At 40.3% G+C, this 22,206-nt stretch overlaps 1 protein-coding gene across 2 annotated transcripts in view; it reads right to left on the reverse strand.

Moving 5' to 3' along the window:
* LOC125899043 (frizzled-3-like) overlaps positions 1 to 21,834 on the reverse strand; it is a 41,500-nt gene extending 19,666 nt beyond the window's left edge. The window contains exons 1-2 of one of the 2 annotated variants that reach the window (XM_049593199.1): positions 21,718 to 21,834; positions 19,759 to 20,707 (exon numbers count right to left, since the gene is read on the reverse strand). In XM_049593199.1, coding sequence (XP_049449156.1) covers positions 19,759 to 20,139 — 381 coding nt within the window. In that variant the 5' untranslated portion in view covers positions 20,140 to 20,707; positions 21,718 to 21,834. Of the gene's footprint in view, positions 1 to 19,758; positions 20,708 to 21,456; positions 21,522 to 21,717 lie in introns of those variants that run through there. The other variant, XM_049593207.1, reaches the window with a different exon arrangement.
* Positions 21,835 to 22,206: the final 372 nt, after the last annotated feature.

Raw genomic sequence — 22,206 nt, forward strand, 5'->3', positions numbered from 1 at the left:
AATTAGAATGATGTGACATAACGTGACTAAAGGTTACATGATAAACTTTAAAACATATCGTCATCAGTTAACATGATTTCTGCCCTTTCATTGTCAAGAAGCGATCCCACGCTGCCTGAAAATGTTAATCAAACTCCGTCTTTTGTTATTGTTTTGTTTGAGAAACAGCAGAAATTAATATAGTAATATAGTAAAACTTGTAGAGAAAGTACTGACCCAAGTTGAGATTTTTGTCTATTTATTTTGTTTACATTGTCAGTTAAAACACAATATATTTCAAACAGTCTGTAGAAAGAGTTTGGCCAGAATTAAGATTTCTTTGTCCACTTATTGTTTTATTTATTGACATTATTTTGATTATAACTGTTTTGAAGCTACATCAGATTTAATGATGATACACTGGATTTATATAGCACTTTTCAGGATACTCAAAGAAATGTTCTGCCATTTGACAAATGTTGGTCACGTTCTGAGAATAAATAACAGTTTAAACCACAATTCACTGTATGGATTCTTCAACTTTTAATCAGAAACAAAAATCAGACTTTAAACTTGAAAGAAACAATGATTTGACTTTTTAAGCCTGATAATTATCAATATTGACTGATAGAACTTTTTTTATGGTGATAATATTTTTAGCCATACCGCCCAGCATTAAGGAGAGGTGCTGCCTCCTTAACAATTTTAATTGGGATGCCTTAGTAACTGTACAGGACTGTGCCTGATCATGGGACTGATCAGACTCTTATTTGAACATGACAATAAAAGAGGAGGGCCTGACTTATGGCCTGGCTACATGGCTAACCAATACTATCAAATATGTTTCATATTCATAACTGAAACAATGTGGTGTGTAGGGATCTAACATTCAGTTACAACACCAGTAGCCAATGAGTCCCAAACTTTAGGCATTGTGTTCTTTATTAATAATAGTAATGAAAACCAGTTAACAACCATTTATTAGTTTTAAAACCTGTATAATTTGAGAGCCCTCTGTAGTCTCAGCTCGCACAAATAAAGTTGTTGTCGTTTTGTTTCTTTTGATCTTCTGAGTGCATATATGTGCATGCTACATTTACTATAAGTCAGTGACAACAGATTTGTCAGAGCGGCTACAATTTCATTACAGGTACTGATGTCTGTTATATGTGTGACATTGCCTCAGTTACATCTATGTGTGCAACACTCCATCCTATACTTGACAGCATAGTGTGAGCCTGAGTACAATTCAGAGACAACACATTATCATTGCAATCTGTGATAATGCGCCTGATGCAAAGACTTTTTCAACATTAATTAGGATCTAAAAGGTTTTGTTGCCCTCAACAAAAATATTGGCATCACTCTGAAGAACGGCCTGTCTGTCCCTGTCTGTCCACCTCTCTCACTCATACTTCCAGTACAAGCCTGAGGCCACACTTAACTGAGTGGTAGTTGCTTTCTGCATGGGTTTCTCTGCCCAGCAGAGTGTAGCCTTTCTTCATGCCTCCTCATACTAACTGTGCTGTGAGTATGTGTGTTGCTACCAAATTGTGTGCCCCCATTCTGCCCATTTCTCCCGTACATGTAGCGTTACACGTGTGTGTGTGTGTGTGTGTGTGTGTGTGTGTGTGTGTGTATGTGTGTGTGTGTGTGTGTCTGTTCTTGTATTCTGGGTAAGTATGTCCCAGTTATCATGGCTGCTAGTGTGTGAGTATACACGGCTTATGTGCATGCACAAGTCAGCGCGTGTGTGCAGCTATCTGTGTGCAATTATTCTGACAGTCAGGGCAATTGCCCCCCATCTTCCACCACAAAGAGAATATTGATATTAAGTGGCCTAACTGTGCCACCCAACGAGAGAGGAGGGGGCAGGCAATCAGCTTTCCACAGAGGGCGACTACAGTGAATTGTCTGGCACTTTGTAGCCAGTTGTGATGGAGGGGAGGGGAAAGGAAAGCAGGAAAGCCCTGAGGTTGCAGACTGCTACTAAAGGATGGAAAGATGTAGGAGAAGGAGGCAAGGAAGGGAAGAGGAGGACACAAGAGAAAAAAGAAATGAAGTGCATCAGCTCTCTGCAATAGATGCTTCTGTCTTTCTGCCCTTCCTTTAATGTGTAGCAGACTGAATCCACTTAATAACATTAGATGTAAAAACCTCATACCAGCCATAAAGGCTGCATGAGAGCAAGAGGACAATCGGCAATATGATAAACTCATTGACCACCCTGCCTCTCAATGCTCAAGGAGTGACCGACAAGCCCAGTAGGCCACTCCTGCACCCACTGTATAGTACACTATCTAACACATGAATGAATGACTCTGTACACAACAATCCCACTGCCCAGAACACAAGTGAATTCTTCTGATTGTGTTTTTAAATTAAGGATTTTGTATATAGACATTTCAGACTATTTTCCTGTATTTTAATTCATTTAAGAAAATGGTGGTAAACAAAGAATGCCTGAAGTTGAAGTATGCTATCAAATATTTAGTGAAGGAAATATTGAACAATTCAAGTCAATGATTGAGGGTGTTGCATAAGAAAATATCTATATTGGCATACAAATCATTTACACATCATTTCACATTTTTACAAATGTTTTCCTAGGAGGCTAGCCTTCTCACTAATTACTGGCCAGTTTCTTTACTACCTTGCTCTTTCAAAGGCTTGGAAAACCTTGTCTATGACTCTCAAAACATCTAACAACATCCTGTATAGACATCAATCTGGATTTTGAAAAAAATCCTTCAACATTTATGGTTCTCCTTTGACTTAAGGATAAAATCACCATGGCATTGGACAGGAACACATTTGCAATTGGCATTTTCTTAAACCTATCAAAAGCGTTTGATACAGTAGATCATACAATTCTTATATCCAAACATCACCATTATGGCTTTCAGAATGTAGTTACCAGTTGGCCTGGTGATTACCTTAGGAACAGAGATCAGTATGTCTCTAAAAATAATTGTATCTCAAATCAAACTATATTGTGGAGTGCCTCAAAGATCTATACCTGGGCATCTGATTATCATAACTACTTGTTTTGTCTTATATTGTCATATTAAGGAGAGAAATACCATTCGTATTAGAATAGATTAGAAATTCTAGAGGGGAGGTGTTCACTATAAGCGCCTTCTGGTTTCTTACCTCACCTGCACAATCCCTGCTGTTTATTTTTATATACTTGTTTTTATCATATCTTGTGTAAAAATACACTAACTATGACTGATTAATGAGATAGGTGAAGTTCATTTGAACTTGGCTTGTATAGCCTAAATTATATGAATTTAAAAAGCACTGCAATGACCGACCAAATTAATTTGCTGAGAAATGTGCTTCACCACAGACAACAACTTTATTTTCTGTTGCCTCCAATATGCAGGCACCCAAGCATGGCCCTCCACTTAAATGGTAAATGGACTACACTTTCATAGCGCCTGTCTAACCTTCCAACCACTCAAAGTGCTTTTACATCATGTCACATTCACCCATTCACACACACATTTACACACTAGTGGCTGAGGCTAACATACATGGTGCCACCTGCTACTCAGTAAGCATTCACAAACAAACACACACACACACACACACACACACACACACACACACCGATGGAACAGCCATCAGGAGCAATTTGGGATTCAGTATCTTGCCCTAGGATACTTTGTCATGCAGACTGGAGGGGACAGGAATCGAACCCCCGATCTTCCAATTCAAACAATCTTTCAATCAATCAATCTTTATTTATAAAGCACTTTTCATACAAAAAATGTAGCACAAAGTGCTTTAAATGGTTATAAGAAATGCCCCTCCCATCCACCCCCCAGCCACCCACACCCCCACAGACACACCCACCCACCCACCCACCCACAAACACAGTCATGATGTAGACATAAAAACATGTGGCAGAGCGCAGAGCAACCAGGTGAGGAAACAATACCGATTATTGTTTCCTTCCCTAATTGACCGATTGTCAATTAGTGGACAACCCGCTCTGCCTCTGAGCCACAGCCACCTACCATCCATGAGTGAGTGAGTGACCACGACTTCTGACTGACAGAACAGTCCTACCATCCCTAAACATTAAAAAGGGTCCAGCTAAAAAAATACTAACTAAACATTGCAGTGAACAAGCATCCACTGTGGAGACAGACTGATCATGGAATGCGAAAATGGGAACAAAATACAAACAGGCATCTGACAATTACAGTTGCATGCTTACATGCTAAATGTGAGCTACGCCTTCTCTTTTCAACTAAAACTCTGCTCAAAACTGCATGATAAAAAGTCAAAACTAAAAAGCTGACTGTGATTTCTTTTTATAGCTCAAATAAACCTTCATAATGCAGAAAATAAATTACAATCTACTGTCAAAGGTCATCATGCAAACCACGTTACCAAAAAGCCATCCATCATGCAATGCTTCAGCTTGACATATCCCCCACATAGCTTTTAAGTGGTATGAATAGTGGCTTGACCTCAGCCATTTGGCAAATATATTTGTGAGAACCATTTTAGGAACATTGTCACGTTCATAAATTCATTCTTCATAAGTGCCTCTACTGCAGCATGAGTGCTGATGATTCAACTGCTGTGTGGAAACCTGATGCCATCCCAGAGTTATAATGGTGTGTACATAATCAAACATTTATTATTACCATTATTTGCACCTATTATTTATAATTATTAGAAGAAAAAAACACGACTTTTAGCTAAAATAACTTGGAAATTTTAATTTGCTTAACAATAATGCACACCCAGAGATTGACAAGAATACCCGGCCGTCTCTCCTGCTGCAGTCAACAACAAAAACACATTTCCATTTGACATCTATAAATAGATATGCAGAAAAATATCACATTGCCCAAACCACAGACAGACACTAATAATGCTATACAAAAAAACACTGGTAGGCTAGAAATATACAATGCAGGGCTGAAAATCAAATTCAAAAATTAAATAAAAGATGTATTAGTATGTGTGAGTGTGTGATTTGGACAGGCCATTGTGAGCGCTCGAAATAAGAGGCAGGGAGGGTTTTTTGACACAGAAGAAAATGAGAAAAAGGCCCCTGACTGGTCCACCTCTTGTTCAATAGAGGGATTAAGTTTCTTTCTCTTTACTCCCTCGCTCCAAAGAAACCCAGGGGGAGGGAAGGAGAAAGAAATAGGAGGAAAAAAAAAACTTTAAAAAAAAACAAAACACCAACAAAGAAAACGGAAAACCCCCCAAAACAAAACAGAAAGTAAGTCATATGATTAACAGTCACGTAAGCAAGCTATGCTTTTTGCAAACAACAGGCAGATACCAACAACTGATGTAAAGTTGCTAGCAAGAAGAAAGCAGTACATAGAACATCAAAAGTAAAGGGGGTGTTAACATGTGTATACTTTTGCATCTGGTTGAATAGTGTCCTGTTAAGTGGGTGTGTTGGGGATTAAAACCTATATATGGTGACAATACAACAGAGTCCTGTTGCACATTACTTAAACTACAGTCATCAGCTAGCCTGTTAGCACGAGAAATACTAAGCTGAAATTCTGGAGGTTACTGACACGTGATCCCTGTTCTATGGCTTCTGTTTCCTATTGACAATCCCCTCGGGGAAAGAATTAGATTCACAACCCTAATTTTCTCCTTACTTATTACACAATAATAAATCATTTCAAAATTATACACTGATGATGATGAGTGGTGAGATAAGATGATTCATTATTTTGTTCCATTTTCAAGTGTCTCTTTACGTGGTTTGCAACTTAAGACTTCAATAAAAAGTTTAATCAAAGCTGATCAAACCACAAAACACACTGATGATGGTGAAAACACCCAAGCAGACTAAAAGTTTTTTATTGCTCCACTCCCCCCTTCTTTCCATTTTACTCTCTGTCCTTCCTCCCTCTTTCTCCCCACTCTCCTTTTGAGGCAAGAAGAGGGTGGCATTGCACTGATCTCAGATTCAAAACAGGAAAAATTACATCGGTTTTGGGAATGTGTAGTATATTTAAGTACTTTGTTTAATCAAGGAGAAGTTAAGCCTGTGTGTGTGTGTGTGTGTGTGTGTGTGTGTGTGTGTGTGTGTGTGTGTGTGGTTTTGTGCTTAGAAAAGTTGTAGAAAATCCAGTTAGCCAACTCTGCAGAAACTTACACGCATTTCCAAGTGTATGAAGTGGAGGAGGAGGAGGAGGAGGAGAGAGGGAGGGCTGGAGGAAAAAAGGAGAAAAACTGGAGTGGCATGGAGAAAAGAGTGGTGGTTTCCTTGTGGATTAGGGAGTCAAATGGATTGGAAGGAGTGTTTAGAGTGTGAGAACCTGAGACGGACACACACATACACCCATCCTGAAACTGTCACCAGCTTTGTGTTGTGGTCAGATCAAGGTGACAGGCTGCTGGGTCTGAGCCTCTAAAGAAACAGCTTCTGAACTGGCAGCATTGCCTTTAAAAAAGAATCCCAACTCAGTTCTGGGATTCAACATAGTAAAAATATCAAATGTGCAGTCTCTTATCTGGTCCTGGATTTCCACATTAAGTGACGCTGTCTTTTGCCGTGTCTTATCAGTGCTTTTCATTGACTTTATATTGTGTTAATGATTAATAAGTGCTCTTTTGAGTGCTAAATTACGATGCAGAAAACCACTCAAATTGCAAATCTGATAATCTAAACTGCTATTAATCGAGTGAAAACTATTCTAAAAGCAAAGTGTTTTTAAAATTCAGGAATATTTTTAGTCTGCTAAGAAATCATTGGCGTGCATGTTTTGCTTATAAATGTTTTTGAAACATTTATGTGCACTGACTCTTGTCTATCACATAACAAATCAGCAACCTCAATCCCTTGAACCTGCACTTTAATAGGACTAAAGTGTTGATCTTTTAATGCACTTATAGATGCACTGCACCATTTCTTGCACCTCTTTCAAACAGATGAGGAGGAATTTAGACAAGAAATATCAGGCTTTTTGCTACTAAACCTTGCCAAAGTCCATCTGGACACATCGCCCTAACACACTCTCTATATCTTTTTCGTGCCATCTATGTCTCGCACTGTAACTCACTCTCAAATCAGTCGGTCGGGCCCTGCAGCACAGATGCTGTCAGACCACATCAGCTCTACATCCATTAGCCAGGCAACAATATAACATCCTTCCAACATTCCCTCTCCACTAGCTATTGCAACTAAATCCTCCATTTCTCTCAGTCTTTCTACAGAAACTCATTTTCCCATTTGAGTCCGCCTGTCTGCTGCAACTCGATTCCTCTATTTTTCCTCCCAGCACTCAAACTATTAACTGCATCCTCCTTCATTGCATCCATATATTAGAGCCAATTACATGCTCACTCTCTCCCTCTCCACAGCATAAGAGAAGTGCATCGTTTCAGCTCACAATCACATCGCAATTTCATGATCCCTCCATCTCCCTCTCCTTTCACCAGCTTACCTCCGATTTTCTATATTACTCTCTGAGAGTAGCATTGTTGTCTTGCTGCTGCCTTTGCCTCCTCTAATCTCAACACACATTTCTACTTTCTCACTCAGTAAGGCTCGCATGATAAACGTGTTAATAGAGAAACTCACACCACAACTCACACACACATACACACACTTTCTCTGGCTATGTGCCTGCCTCTTCACTCCTCTCACAGGCTCGTGAGAGAGACAGGCGTTGGCCATGAATAGATGAACTGCACAGACCGCGATGCTCTCCTCCCTAATCTCTGAAAAGACAGTCAAGAAAGGGGCACCCTTCTCTCACACTCTCTCCCGCTTTCATTCATTTGTTCGTTTATCCGTGTCCATCCATCGTTCGCTCGGGAGGACCGGACAAAGCCGTTAATGGCATTCCCCTTCACGTTCACTTCCCCTCCTCCTCTCCTCCTATCTTCTTTCTCCCGTATTCATCTCTTATTTTCCTTGCCTCCCATTTACTCCTGGCAATTACACTGACATGCACTTGTCCACCTCCTCCACTTTCTCTTCCAAAATCAGCATTCACTGACTTCCACTACTTTTTTCTATCCTGTCATTTCATGTTTGACAAAAACTACTTAGCAACACCATCAACATGCTCTGTTTGCTTCTTCATGTCTTAAACCCAGTGGACCTTTTCTGCCTTGGTTTCTTTTCTGTCGCCAAACTTCTATTTTAACTCATCATTCTCCTAAATTTTCTCATTTACTGTTTCTCTGCTATGAAATCTTAGTACCAGTCCCATCAATTTGAACCTCGTTTCTCCCTGTTTGACATTATTGTAATTTTTTGTGGGGAGCTTCTTTGCCTTTTTTTCTTTCTAAAAAATTACAAACAACCATGATTTACTGTGTTTCTAGTCTGACTCGATCTCAAGATTTTAGTCTGGAATTACTCACTCAGAAATACTCAGGCCTGGTGAGATATTTAACATCCAAATCAACAAATATTTAAATGACAATACGGTCCACTGTTCAACCTTGTGAACAACTAAATTTCATCTTTGTAGATATGACTCTATGAATGTGAGAGACATTTTTTGCCTCCCATGTATCCGCTGATTTAGGTGGATAGTTTTAGCTCGGTTCCATGTGGAAAATGTCACATTAACCACTCCTAAAAGCAGCCACTGCCACAGCTTTTGTGTTGACTGAAAATGACCTTGACAGTATGTTAATGTCACTTGCTGACTGGCGAGGGCAAAATAAGACACCCTCCCTTTACCATCAAGTAATCTACTTGGACACAATGTCAGGGAGCATGAATAAAGACTAACAAAATGGCAAAGCAGTCCGAGGCTCAGGCTAGGACAGTTAAGGAGAAAGATAGTCTCAAGAGTTGTGCTGGTATAGACGAGGTTGATGTTATAATCCAAGTTCAGAAGAAAACAGAATAATCTTCAATACAGTTTGACATTACTTGAAATAATATCATTCTCCAATTAAATCATCTCTGCTTTTGTCAGAGAACAATGAACAAAGCAAAAATTGTGGGTTGACTTTTCAAGGCTGCTGTATGTCTCCACTTCACGCCTCATATTAACAACAATGGAAGCCTGTCTTTTCATTGTTGTGGGTGGAGCGACATTATATTCTTGAACTACACCATGTCTGTCCATGATTACACAGCTTTAACTGCAAATATCACACATTTTGCATACTTTCCATTACTCTTCCTAACGTCCAAGACAAATAGCACTTCAGAGAATTTTTTTTTTAAACTATGACTTAGCTACAAGTATGAATTTCTTATTTCTCTCTTCCCTTTTTATTACAGGTCTTTGCCCTCCTCCTCCTCCTCCTCTCCTTGGTTTAGTCCAGAACATGCACTCATCATCCAATTTCCCTCTCCTGCCCTGCCTGTCTGTCTCCCTCCATTCCTCCCCTTCCTTCTCTGCCTATTTAACTACCATGGCAACAGGTGATGTGGTGGCTCTCACAGAACCATGTCTCATTGAGGATAACAGGGCAACACACATGCGTGTGTAAGTGCAAAGACACACCAGCACACCACAAACACATTGTGGTAGGGCCGCTTTAATGGGTGAAACCATCCAAAAAGTATAGCACACAAGCTCGCACAATGAGCGACACATAGGAAGTGAGAAAATGAGAGTAAAGAAACTGAAAGGCGTAGGCGAGAGGGTCGAATGAAATGATAGAGATGTATACGGAGAGCCAAGAGTGTGACAATGGAGCTGAATCAGACAGCACCCACACACGTCCTCACACCATCCAAGGCGCCTTTGCATATCCATCTGCTTACCACTTATATATATGCTCTGTTATAGCCAGACAAAAACCTGCTATTTCCAGCATGTAAAAAATCAAGAATTACTATTTTGCAAAATGAGAAAACAATACATTTGATACTATTAAATATAATAATAAATCAAAACATCCTTTAAAAATGGTTCATGTTTAATTCTCAAAACACCTTGTACAAATGTGTTTATATGATGAAGTTTCCTGGTAAACATTCTTCCTCAGGTTGCAATTAAACCATATATCTAAGTTATTAGCGTCCCAAATCAAAACAGCTTTGTAATTGTGCATTTTGACCATCTTTGGCCATCTCCCCCATGAACATAATGTCTGTTCAGTGTATAGTGTATCTCCTGTGTCTATAATATCAAACCATCACTCAGGAGGAGTGTCTGTTTTCTTTTCTCTGTTAATGAAATCAATAATTGCAAAAATCACAACAAGAATGGTAATATATATATGTATGGTCATGTTGATTACAAAGATTACAAAGCATCACTTCACAAGAGAGTCTGAGTGTAATGTAGATTCAAGGTTCAATATGCAATAGATTCTGGAGGTTGGAGAGGGACAGGAGAATGACTTGTTGATTGGGTGAGTCACAGAGTGAGTGGGATGCTGAGGTTGGACTAGTGTTGGGAAAACTAGATAGAAAATGGATGTATACAAGCAGCAGAAGAGCATCACATGCAGTAGAGCAACTCACTGAACAATAACCAGTGAACATATTCTTCCAAGCATCAAACTACGTTAATAATTTCTCAAAATGTGCACATAAAGCAGAACAGAATAAGTTGCAGACCGTACAGGATGACAGCTGTTGTCAGAGAGAGCATTTCAAGTAACATTATATTCTATAATAAAAACTCGACATGTCTGCAGTGCAGTCAGATGATTCTCAGTGGCACTGTTTGAAAACCCATGTGACTATATGCATTTATATGCGAGCTATTTTGGGAGAGTTGAGCGTTGCATGCATCTCGATAAGTGCACAATTAGTAGCACTCGAGCTCTTAATGCTGACGCTGGTCCTGACCTGCAGTGTGCTGAAAAATGTTAGAGCTGCATTGTGTTGAGTAGCTTTGCGTGAGAAGGGGATCAATGGTTTGTGTTTGTGTGTATGTTAGTGTTAAGTTGGGCTTAACAGTAAGGGTTAAACATCTCTCACCAGACGTACACACACACACACAGACACAGTTCCCAGGCTGGGTCATGGGTTCAGATTAAGACCATAAGACATGGATAACCTATATTTATGTGTTTTATTAGAGCCGAACGCTGCAGGGCTCCACTTCAAGTAAAAACAAAGTCCATATCATACGACATGACACAAACATCTGGAAGAACTACAAGTAATGAAAAGCAGATGGACTAGATGTATATAATAAATGACAGGGAGATAGACGGCCCTTTACTGTCATCAATACATCACTGATGGATGGGGGTGGAGGTTGGATGAAAGAGAATTACAAGAGTTGAATAGGTGCATGAATGGACGGCTTATGTAAACCAAAGCACTTAAAAAAACTCTGCTACACTTAAGTGCTGAAATGATTGGTTTATATGATTAGAAAAAGCAATTTACATTAAATACATTACCAATAATTAAAACCATAATTCCGGACGGCAACATTTGTTGCATGTCATGCATCTTTTGTGTCCACATTCAACACGATAACTATCTATAAAATAAACCAAAAAGGTCAAATATTCGCTGGTGTCAGCTTCTCAAACATCAGCATCTGCTGCTTTTTAGCCATTTAATGTAATTATAATTCAAATATGCTTTTTTGTTGTGGACTGTTGGTTGAACAGTGTGGTATTCTACCCTGGAGGTAGATCTGATAGATGAGTTCTGATTTTGTTTAATGAATTCATTGAGTGGAGGGGGTGCCATGCCATGGAGAATTTTATATACAAATCTGTGGTATTACATTTTCAGTGGGCTACAGAGCAGCATTTGAGCAATGTAAAATCTCTCCAATTGTTCTTCAAATCTCTCTTTACTTGGCATTGTGAGACTGGATAAGCAGCAGTGGCAGCTATGCTGATGGGAACATTCTGCCAAAAAACAGCACCAGGCAGTGCCTTTGTTCTGCACATAAATAAATGATTGCTTCATTTGGGCTGGCAGCTTCAATAGACTCTGTCGGAACAAGCAGGATAATCAAGAGTTCAACTGAAACAAATGGGAACTTTTAAACTGAATGAGGACCTGTCTGTCTCCGTCAGAGTGAATGGGGTAATCAGCCTCTTCAGATGCACCAAGCACACATAAAAACACATACATATAAACCACAGCACAAACACAACCGAGCCATCACACACTCACAAAAACACACATCTATAAAACCTCATTCTCTCTTTCGTATTCAGACACACACAAAGAAAAAAACAGCAGACCATGCTTTAACACAACAAGCCTCGAACTCTGCAGATTTGGCACACACAAACTCTTTTTGTTGTGGGGACCTGGTGGCCCCAGGGTGGCCCTACTTGAACAGGGCAGTCTTATTTTGAGGGACAGGACCTCATACTGAGAGAAACACAAACACCGGAGACAGTAGGGTCTAAAGACTTAAAACAACCTGTCACTCTGTCAGTACCACCCTGTACTTAGTCTTTAACATTCTGCTTCTGTTCAACTGGCCCATTTTGTCCTCTGTCACCTCCTCCCTCCTGTTATTTTCAGTTTTGAAGTTGTTGTTGGCAAATATATTTCTAATAGTAAATTAAAAAATGTGCTTCTATCAGCCCTCCTTTCTGGAGTGGGTGGAGTCATAAAACAAGGGTGGTCTTGTGGGATAAGAAAAGCTCTTAAGAGTCTTTTCACAGTGATTAAGTATGCAATTGCCTGCCTGTCAGTTCATCATATGCCATTGTATTGTAGTTTTTTTTCAACTCTGACTGGGGGCCCACAACGGGCCACATGACTGCAGTAACGTGCCTGGATAATACCATAACCAAATATGAGAAAATAAATGTTATGTGATGCTAATATATTATCTTGGAAGGTGATTTTAAGAAGCCCACACCGCATCACTGAAGAGAAATATCAGTGGGCGAACCACATTGTATTTAAGTGTCAACTCCCTGCAATATAAAGACACTTCATACTATCTTTGGACATTTTTAAAAATGAGTTCAGAAGCTATTTTTTCACAAATAAAAACAACTCTTAGTGAAAAACCTGAAGAAAGAATGCATCTAATTTTTGTGTCATCTGCTTTCAACCTTTAATAATTTCACTTGGGTGTCATATTTGTCCAGTGTATCATATTAGCATCACATTACTGTCAGATGGCTACTTGTGCATGTAATCAGAGCCCTGCTGAATGAAGGGAGAATGTCTGACTGTGTTTACATGCACTTACGTATTGAGGTTACTGCCAGCTTTCTGCAGTAACTTGATTTCTTAAATGTATGCAAGGAACAAACCTGGTCTCATTACAGTCATCACAGTGATATAGCTCTCTGTTGAACAGGACTTGTTTTTTGGCCATGTATATATTCTTGGCCGGAGTTTCTGTGACAGCAGTGTGGCAGAATGTAAGAAAGCATGATGCAGTGCGCATCCTGGTTAATTAAAAAACACTAACATAGCTGAACAGTAGACTGTAAATTTCAGACACATTGCATACTATAAGGAAAATCTGTGCAACTTATTATAGAGCCTGTTCTCTCACTGTGCTGTCAGTCTACTGCATAAACTGGAGATTTATTTAACTCCTTAGGCTGCAGTATCTTACATCATTAATGATCTTATCTGTCAGCATTGCTTCTAAAACGTAGGAGTCAGTAGGAAAGAAATGTGGTTTCCCATCAGCTGCATGTGAAGGTGTGCTGTATAGTAATCAGCTTGCAGCAGTGAATGCAAATGAACTAACTAACAAATTCCTTGCCTAAACTTGATTTCTGCCAATAACCTGGTCTTGTAGTGGGCATGTAAACGTAGTGACTGACAGATCTAGATCCATTCATTCAGGTCTAGGGTTGCTGTCTATTTGCTATATAAACAGTGTGCTCTATTGTAGCCCAAATGAGCCTTTCTCTAACTGACCGTTAGGCCAGGGGCTCTCTAATCTCTTTCACTCCAGGATGCAAATGACAAGACTGTGGTGGAATTGTCCTGACAAACTCAATAAGGTTTATTGTCAGCACAGAATACCCTTCGTCTGTTGTTTTTTTTTAACCATTACAAACCAGTCTCATTAATTACCATAGAACTGAATGAACAGCATTCTCAAATAAGCTTCATAGACTGCAGAGCAGCCGTTTTTTGTCAATTTTAATAGAGAAAATAATTCAGAGAATGGGAGTAATTGTATGGCTTTGACAGATCTGCAAGGACACAAAGCCAAGCCCCTCTCAGGTTTTGTTATTTTTGCCATATATATTTGAATGACTGAATACAACAAATTAAACCTCCTTCAGTCAGCAAGAATAATTTGGATAAAGCAGATTATTATTACCCGAGAATGCCCCCTACCTCACCTAAATTACACCAAAATAAATCTCCAGTGCAGGAAGTCAAATATCTACTCATTAAGTCAAGGGGAAACTCCCTGGCCGAGCAGACATCTGGGCTCCAGAGGCCTCAGGCACGGCAACTTGCAGGATGCGTGCCTATTTATTTATATATTTACCAAAGGACAATAATGGTGAGCTGTTCTTTGTTTCATAAGTGTCTTAAGATTTGTTTGGCTGCATGGTGCAGCCATAAAAAAAATCCCTGTTTTCTGTTCTTGTAACTGCAACAGAACCTTCATACACAAATTAGCTTTTTTAAGATTAAACTGTATCATTAACAAATTACAGTATATGTCAAGTGTGTCTTTAATATGAGCTGACTTAGGAAGCATCACGCCATATGCAATTCTAATATAATCTTTGAACATGCCATTTTAGGGGGGAAAATGCTTTAGAAAATAATATGCACCTTTAAGAACAATTTGACATTATAGGTTCAAGGCATGTGATCAGTTCTTCTCTCTGAGCACAGACACACAATCCCAGTGATGTCATATGTCTAAATCTCTGTGACTAACAAGCAGAAAGCTCAAATAATGTCACAACCTACAGCACATCCTCTGGGAGCCATAACATGCAGTGGCAGATGGACAGTACAGGGCATATTCCTAAGTGACATGTAGGCACAAAAGCATGCAAGGAGATGTGCACACTAGCGCATGCACACACACACACACACGCACGCCCACACACACACACACACACACACACACACACACACACACACACACACACACACACACACATAGATATACTGCCAAGGAAATTATTTCACTCGTCATACAATCCCCAATTCTAATTTCATTTCCCTTCTCTTCCTCTTTCCCCTCTCAAGTTTCAGTCTCTCTCACCCTCTTCCCTCAGGTTTAATTGACTATTGTGGCAGATGGGGTGGCGGTTGGTCTGTGGGAGTCAATGTCTTCATTGTAGGACTGAGAGAGAGATTAGCAGCTAGTTAGCAATAGCGAGAGATGACAGCTGGTACCGTTAACCTCCCCTGTCACTCACACACACACACACACACACACACACACACACACAAAGTACTGGTGTACAGTTAACCCTTAGCTCACCCGAGCAATTACACACACACACAAAAACACTGCTCTGTACCTTAAGCCTGTCACTCAAACACTGAAAAAATGAGGCCTAGTATGTTAATCATGCACACACACTCTGGGATAATCCATTTCTGGCTTAGCTTGACATTTAAAAGGAAGAAGGTGAAAATGCAGTATGTATCCAAAGTCAGCCAAAACTGAGGACTCACTGAGGGAACATCTCCACACTGTTCTATAAAGAGTGGGGTGTAAAAGTGGTTTTATATTCCGTTTTTTTATAGGTTTTATATAACCTATGATTTAAAAACAACTCCCAACAAAAATAAAAGCAACATGACAGCTCACGAGCATTTGCAAGAAAGCCAGGACACGAAAGCATTGCCACTGATGCAGAGCAAACATGTGATATGACCCAAAAAGTGACTACAACAGCTGCCGACAATGGCTCCAGTTTCATTAAGGCATCTGAAGTACGTCATGCTGATTTGGCTGCAGTTGTTTATTTTACATTTTGTTACAAGTGCAATTCCAAAACACACACACACACACACACACACACACACACACACTTAAGCTATAATGCTGTTATACTAACCAAACACAACAAATGAGTTAGAAAGACTTTGACACTGTCATAGATCATAATGGTTTATCATGAACGATTCTCTTCACATCTATTTGTATTTCGCCAAACCTCAATAACTCCCTTGAACACATTTGAACAAAGAAAGCCAAACTAATGAAGATATTAACAAAATCGCAATATGGAATTTGTGCAACATATTGTACTGTAATGAATGAAACACTGTGGTACTACAGAGAGATACTGGACTACAAATCATAATCTAAAAGGAAGGGAACATGCTTTTGGTACAGACCCCAGCAAAAATTACATCCTCATTATCTTTTTCTTTTTTTTATGTGAAAATGAAATGCAAAAATTACCATTGCCACTTGCATCTCATAGTGGGATCGCAACATCTGTCAAAAATAATTGCAATATAATTTTTTTTTTGCTGCATATTGTGCGGCCCTAATGACACACCAAGCTGACAGTCAGCCGTCGGTCAATGGGCCATTGGTGAGCTTCTGTTGCCCTAGTTCTGGCAGTGTGTCCCGCATCGCTGGTATGAGTGTGTTGAATTGTCAGAGACAGCAGAGCCCGTTGGTAAATGAAATCACTGACTGGCAGTTAAACTCAGTGCATGAGAAGAGAAATGGAAATGAGGAAAGCAAACAGAGGCGTAAGTCAAGAGAGGATTTTTATGTCAGATACGATTATTGAACGCATTATCAGAAACAGTTTGTAATTGTTTGTGTTAATGTTCGCTAGCGCATGATAATTATTTTATTTTCCTTCAACATTAAGTTGTGTTGTTAAAGTGCTAACTGCCTAGCTAGCATCTGAAATCTGTCCTGCTGGTCTTCCAATTTCCCTTTCAGAATGATGGATACAGACTACTGCTGCCTACGGGTATGAAGAGTTATTTCCTCTCACACAGGCGTACCACGTTCATGCTAGTTGGACGTTGGCTGTAATCTTTGTGGTGTGTTTATATGCATCATTTTAGCCCAGACACAGGCAACGTGATGCAATGGAAGAATCAACCTTTGTCACTGCCGGCTCTTTGATGATGGTCTGACCCCTGTTTCCCAATGACAATGCCTGTCATATGTTAATTCAACAGGAATGTTAGCTTTCCATCAAAAGGTAAAAACCACAAAAGCCAGCTGTGCCTTGGTGGCTTACAGCATACGCCACATTACAGCAACATCCTGGGTTCGACTCCAGCCTTGGGACCTTTATTGCCAAAGAAATAATCTTCCAAAACAAAAAGTTAAATCAGACATTAATCATTAAATCTGAAAAAAAAATACAGTAATCTAGTAGTGGCTGTCTATTCATTAAAGTATTAAGTGAAACAAGACGTGGATTTCTTGTTTTATCAATGTAATTACGAGCATCGTTACAGGTTCACTTACACACAGTCATACCTTCACATAAGCCCATGCACATACATTACATGCATAGATCTGAACACACACACACACACACACACACACACACACACACACAGAGACATTATTATGCAGCTTTTGTTCCATGAGAGATATTATTTTATCTCCTCCAGGGCTCCCACCAGGACTACACTGGCTGGTCAAAGCAGACCAGAGCAGGAAAACTAACATGGCTCATGTTGCTACTCCACCATCTTCAGAAAGCTGTCTCTTCCATGACTGGAGGAACTGAGGGTGTCAGTTACTTGGCTCCGTCTTCATCTGGGTCAAATCAAGTTCAACAACAGATGCTTGTTACAATCCCTGACACAGCGTGTTTTGACATGACACTGGGGAATTGACTTGATTTGAACATTTGCATGGTCCTTAATGCACCGAGCGAATCCTATGACTCAATGAGTGCCATCACCCATTCAAAACACACACAAAGCAAATTCCAAATGCATGGCTGTCACTCTGAAATAAAGCTGTTCTTCTTAAATCCTCTCAGGGAAAAAAAGGAACTTCAGACAGCAGTGATCCTGACAGTCTCTAGAACTGCATATTTTGACATAAGAAAATGTTAGGAATCCCTTTCTGTGATTAAATATTTAGAGACAGTATTTTGGCTTGATCTTTTGGCTGACATTCATCTGGGTATGACATGGGAAAATATTAACTAGACATCCACCAAAAATAAAAATCCCCTAAGATTAAACATGCAGCATTGCTCAGCCAACATTAGCCTTGTCCAAATTCATCTGCTTTTCAACAGGGGTAATTTAATATGCCAACTATGAACAGCTGGAGGCGGATTTAATTCAACTCACTGTATTTCCTATCCTTCCCTGTTCTCCAAGGTACAAACCACAGTTTACACACAGTAGCCAAAACATGGGTGAAACTAAGCCAATCAGCATGTATAGTGGGTCTGACAGACATCTGGATGGATGAAGACACAAAATAACATAACAGTCTGGAGATTAAACAAACTCAACCCGACTTTTCCACTAAAACAAGCTGGGCCTTGTGGACAACGATTTTGTCTTTTGTTTTTATTGTTTGCTTGGAATAAACTCTCCTCTTTTATCGTTTATAAATTACTAGGTATACCGACGGTAGTTTGGCGCTGTACGACTTACACACCCAAACATGTTCAAATCCCAAACACAGTGCCATACACAGCCTTTGTTACCAACACATACCGGCTGCAAACAGGTAATTACGGTCTAGTTATTGAGCAACACCTTGCTCTGCCCTCTATCTCCCTCTCTGGAGAGTAACAAAAGAGTAGGAAAGAGAGGTAACATGATATACATGGATAGTGTGTATGTGTGTGTGTGTGTGTGTCTACTACTGCGCTCAGACACTGTGTAACGCAGCACCCTTTCCGCCTATTTTGCTTAAAGCTAACGCCCTCAAACAAAAAACATCTCTGGAAGTATCGCTCACATAACCACCTAGTTACTTTCTGTATAAGAATTTCTCCTCTTACAACCATTAGATTGCACCTTTTGTCTGTCAGCTTCTGTTCACATACATGAAAGGTCATGAGTGCCCGAGTAATTACATGCACATTTATCTATGTCTACCTGGGACGGTAACATGTAGTGTGAGGCTGGAGCCATAACATGAGGAGCGTAGACAGACTATCACCTTGTCTCAAATGTTGTGTTGCTCCTGTTAACTCTTTGATATTCTGTGCCTGTGTGAAAGCCACCTTACTCCAAAGTGTGGCTCCATGTATCCAATTTGTTCAAATATAGTCTGAAGATCATGCGTTACAGGGCGATGTTTTTAAAAAGCTACCTGTTTCTCTTAATGTAGAACAAGGCCTCACCATTGTTTCTGTACAAACCATCTCTGTGCGCTCTTGAGGATAAAGGAAGTTGGTGATTTGCTGGTTCACATGTTATGTTTGCAAATGATGGGAAAAAAATCTCAGTCTATGAACTGACTATAATCATTAACAAAGAGCTCAAACTACAATATTGCTTTGATTAAGTACATAAAATCAAAAAGTCTCCTAAGGCGAATTAATTTAGGCTTTACTATTGAGATTGCAACATCTGCAGCCAACATTTGTTGTGACGTTTGTTCAGTAATTCTCCTTTACAAATATAATCATAAATCAGCCACCATGATCTCTTGGAAGTGTTTTTACCTTTAGGCGGTGCGTGACACTACAATGTGAAACTGCGGACTGCCGCTTTGTAGTTGTTTACAGTTTCTGCACCTTGTCACCAAGACAACATCATGTGCATTTACTGTAAGTGGTGACTTATTGTTTGATTATTATGTTACACAATACAGTTTAATCCTTTAAAATGTGCATGCTTTACAAATATACATCTGCAACTCTCATTCATGGCAGCAGCTATCCAATTTCCCCATGAGCAGTGACACACACACACACACACCGTACATTACCTAAATGACACACAAAACAACTTACCTCCATGGCTAGTGCAGCCGTTTGCTGGTCATAGTGATTCAGTAGATTGGGCATAAAGGTGGTGTTGTAAGGCAGATCCTGGCACATTCTCAGTCTGATGGGCTCACAGCTGAACTCACTGTGGCTCTCTATGGACTCCATATGAATGGACAGAGTGGGTGTAACCAGGGAGAAGAGGAGCAGGGAGATAGGGATGAGGTGGAAAGAGAGACACACAAGAACCTGTTGTCTGTGGTAACATGTTGTAGTTTTTAAAATCCAGTCTTTCATATATCCTCTTCCAACAGGTGCTTGCATCTTAATGTTCGACATCTCTCCACAGTGGCTCAGACTGATGACTTTATCATCACCCATACCTCCACTAGACAGCCCTGAAGACATGCAAGAATTGTTTTTAAAGCTCCTTGACTTCAGAAGCGATTGAGTCCATTTTTAGTGTCAGTGGTGGAGGTAAAAGTAAGAAATCCACAAGGTGGGTACACTCTGTATACCCTGAGCTGCACATGTGGTGGAGCCCCAACTGTGGGCCATGGATGAAGCTGTTCTTTGTGTCAGCCTTCAAACTCACCAGCCATTGTAGTGTATGCTTTTCTTGCAGTGTCTCAGAATGTGCTTTTAAATGCTGACTTGTCCTCATTTAAAAGAGACATCATATGGTTTCTCTCCACCTCCTAGTAAGCCCCTGGTCAAAGACAGACTCCCCTTGTTCCATCCCTCAAAATGAAAGCATGTCGCCAAGATAATAGATCCACAATAGATCTCCTCCGAGTTGCCGTAGGTCTCTTTTTTGTCACCTCTCACTCCATTTCCAGCGATGTTTCACAGACACGTGCAGATGAGTCCCCAACGTGTCAGTATCGTCCAAATGATTTCACAGATTCCCCTGGAAGACACAAATCCTGTCTTTCACATTCAGCTCCCACTGTGGAGTGGATCCATGGAGCAGGTCCTGCAGGTTTAAACACACAAGGAATAAAGACCTAATGGTCAAACAAACAGAGTGGGCTTGAAAATTTGCATGGTATCTGATATTGTCTCTGATCAGCCACACCCTTGTCTCTATACAAGTCAGGATTAAATATCTGATCTAATCTACAGCAGCACATTAAGGGGTGGGGAGGCATTTCTTTAAGGATCATGACAGACTGTTAACCTCCAATGTCAAATAATCTTCGTCGGTCTGAGCGGGGTCATACATAGTTCATGCTGCAGCCCACTGAAAACATGCCCAAAGCAAACCGCAGCGCCTGGCGCAGCTTTCAAGCTGTTACTGTGAACGTTACACCTGCGGATGATCAGACACTCCCCCACTCTCATGTTTGTGTGAGGTTGGCCGGGCAACAGTAGCGCTCCCCTGCGATGTTTCACACTCCGCCACTCGGTGTCTTTGTGGTTGACTACACAGTAAACTTCAAATGAATAAAAGCTTGAATAATATGATATAAAAACTGCGGAGAAAATGAGGGTGTCCACTTACTGAGTTTACTCCTGCGCTACGCTGCTCCCAGTCGACCGTTAGGCACGAGCTAACTTGCGTGTAACCCGAGCAACAGTGATAGCTAGCTAGCGTTAACGTTAATATTGTTAACGATAAATTGTACTAAACACAACTGTAACGTGCGGTAACCGGTACAGGACACAGCTGTTAACGTTAGCGCTCTGTTAAGAAGACCCTGGCTAGTTATATAAAGCACAAACCTTTATAAATGAAGGCTTCACTGAGGCATCTTCGCGACGCTGACGGAAGAATCACACACGGTGACACGCGCACGAGAGCATATCAATCTTGGTAGCCCTGAGTGTGTGTGTCACCGCAGTGTCTTCAGCCCAACAGCGCGATATGTGAGCACATGAGCCCTTTAATGCATTCACAGTCTACATTCACAGTACTTCTGACTTGAATAATTAATTAAATGAGTCGCATGGTTCCTGTGTAGCGTTAAATGATCAATGCTTTACCTTGAGTGAAGAATAACGAGCGGCTTGGACACTCCTCAGCTCCACCGGCTCCGTTCACTGCAGCACTCCGCTGTTCTCTGTTTGCAGCTGGTTGCCTGCAGCGTGCAGTGAGCAGACTCATCGTGACCGCGGATTCATCGTGACCGCGCACAGACATGACAAAATTGGCCCCACTGGACCGCACTGGACGGTGCATGCTGTTGTGGGTGGCTTACATATGAGTGTCTAACAAGACCAGTGGACATAGGTGATAAATATTTGTTGGCGAGGAACGGTGTATGTGACCAAAAATGAAATATGTGGGGGTCTTTTAAATGTTTGATTTCACCCTGATTAAAGGAGGTGATAAGGGGGTTATATGTGAATATTCATTATTATATCCACCTTAATTTGACATTAAATTTTATGGTTGTGTATTAACATTTTAAAGGTCCAAGGCTAAAGATTTAGGGAGGATTTGGTGCCATCTAGTGGTGAGGATTGCAGATT

The sequence above is a fragment of the Epinephelus fuscoguttatus genome, linkage group LG2, assembly GCF_011397635.1.
Source record: "Epinephelus fuscoguttatus linkage group LG2, E.fuscoguttatus.final_Chr_v1".
NCBI classification, from domain to species: domain Eukaryota; kingdom Metazoa; phylum Chordata; class Actinopteri; order Perciformes; family Serranidae; genus Epinephelus; species Epinephelus fuscoguttatus.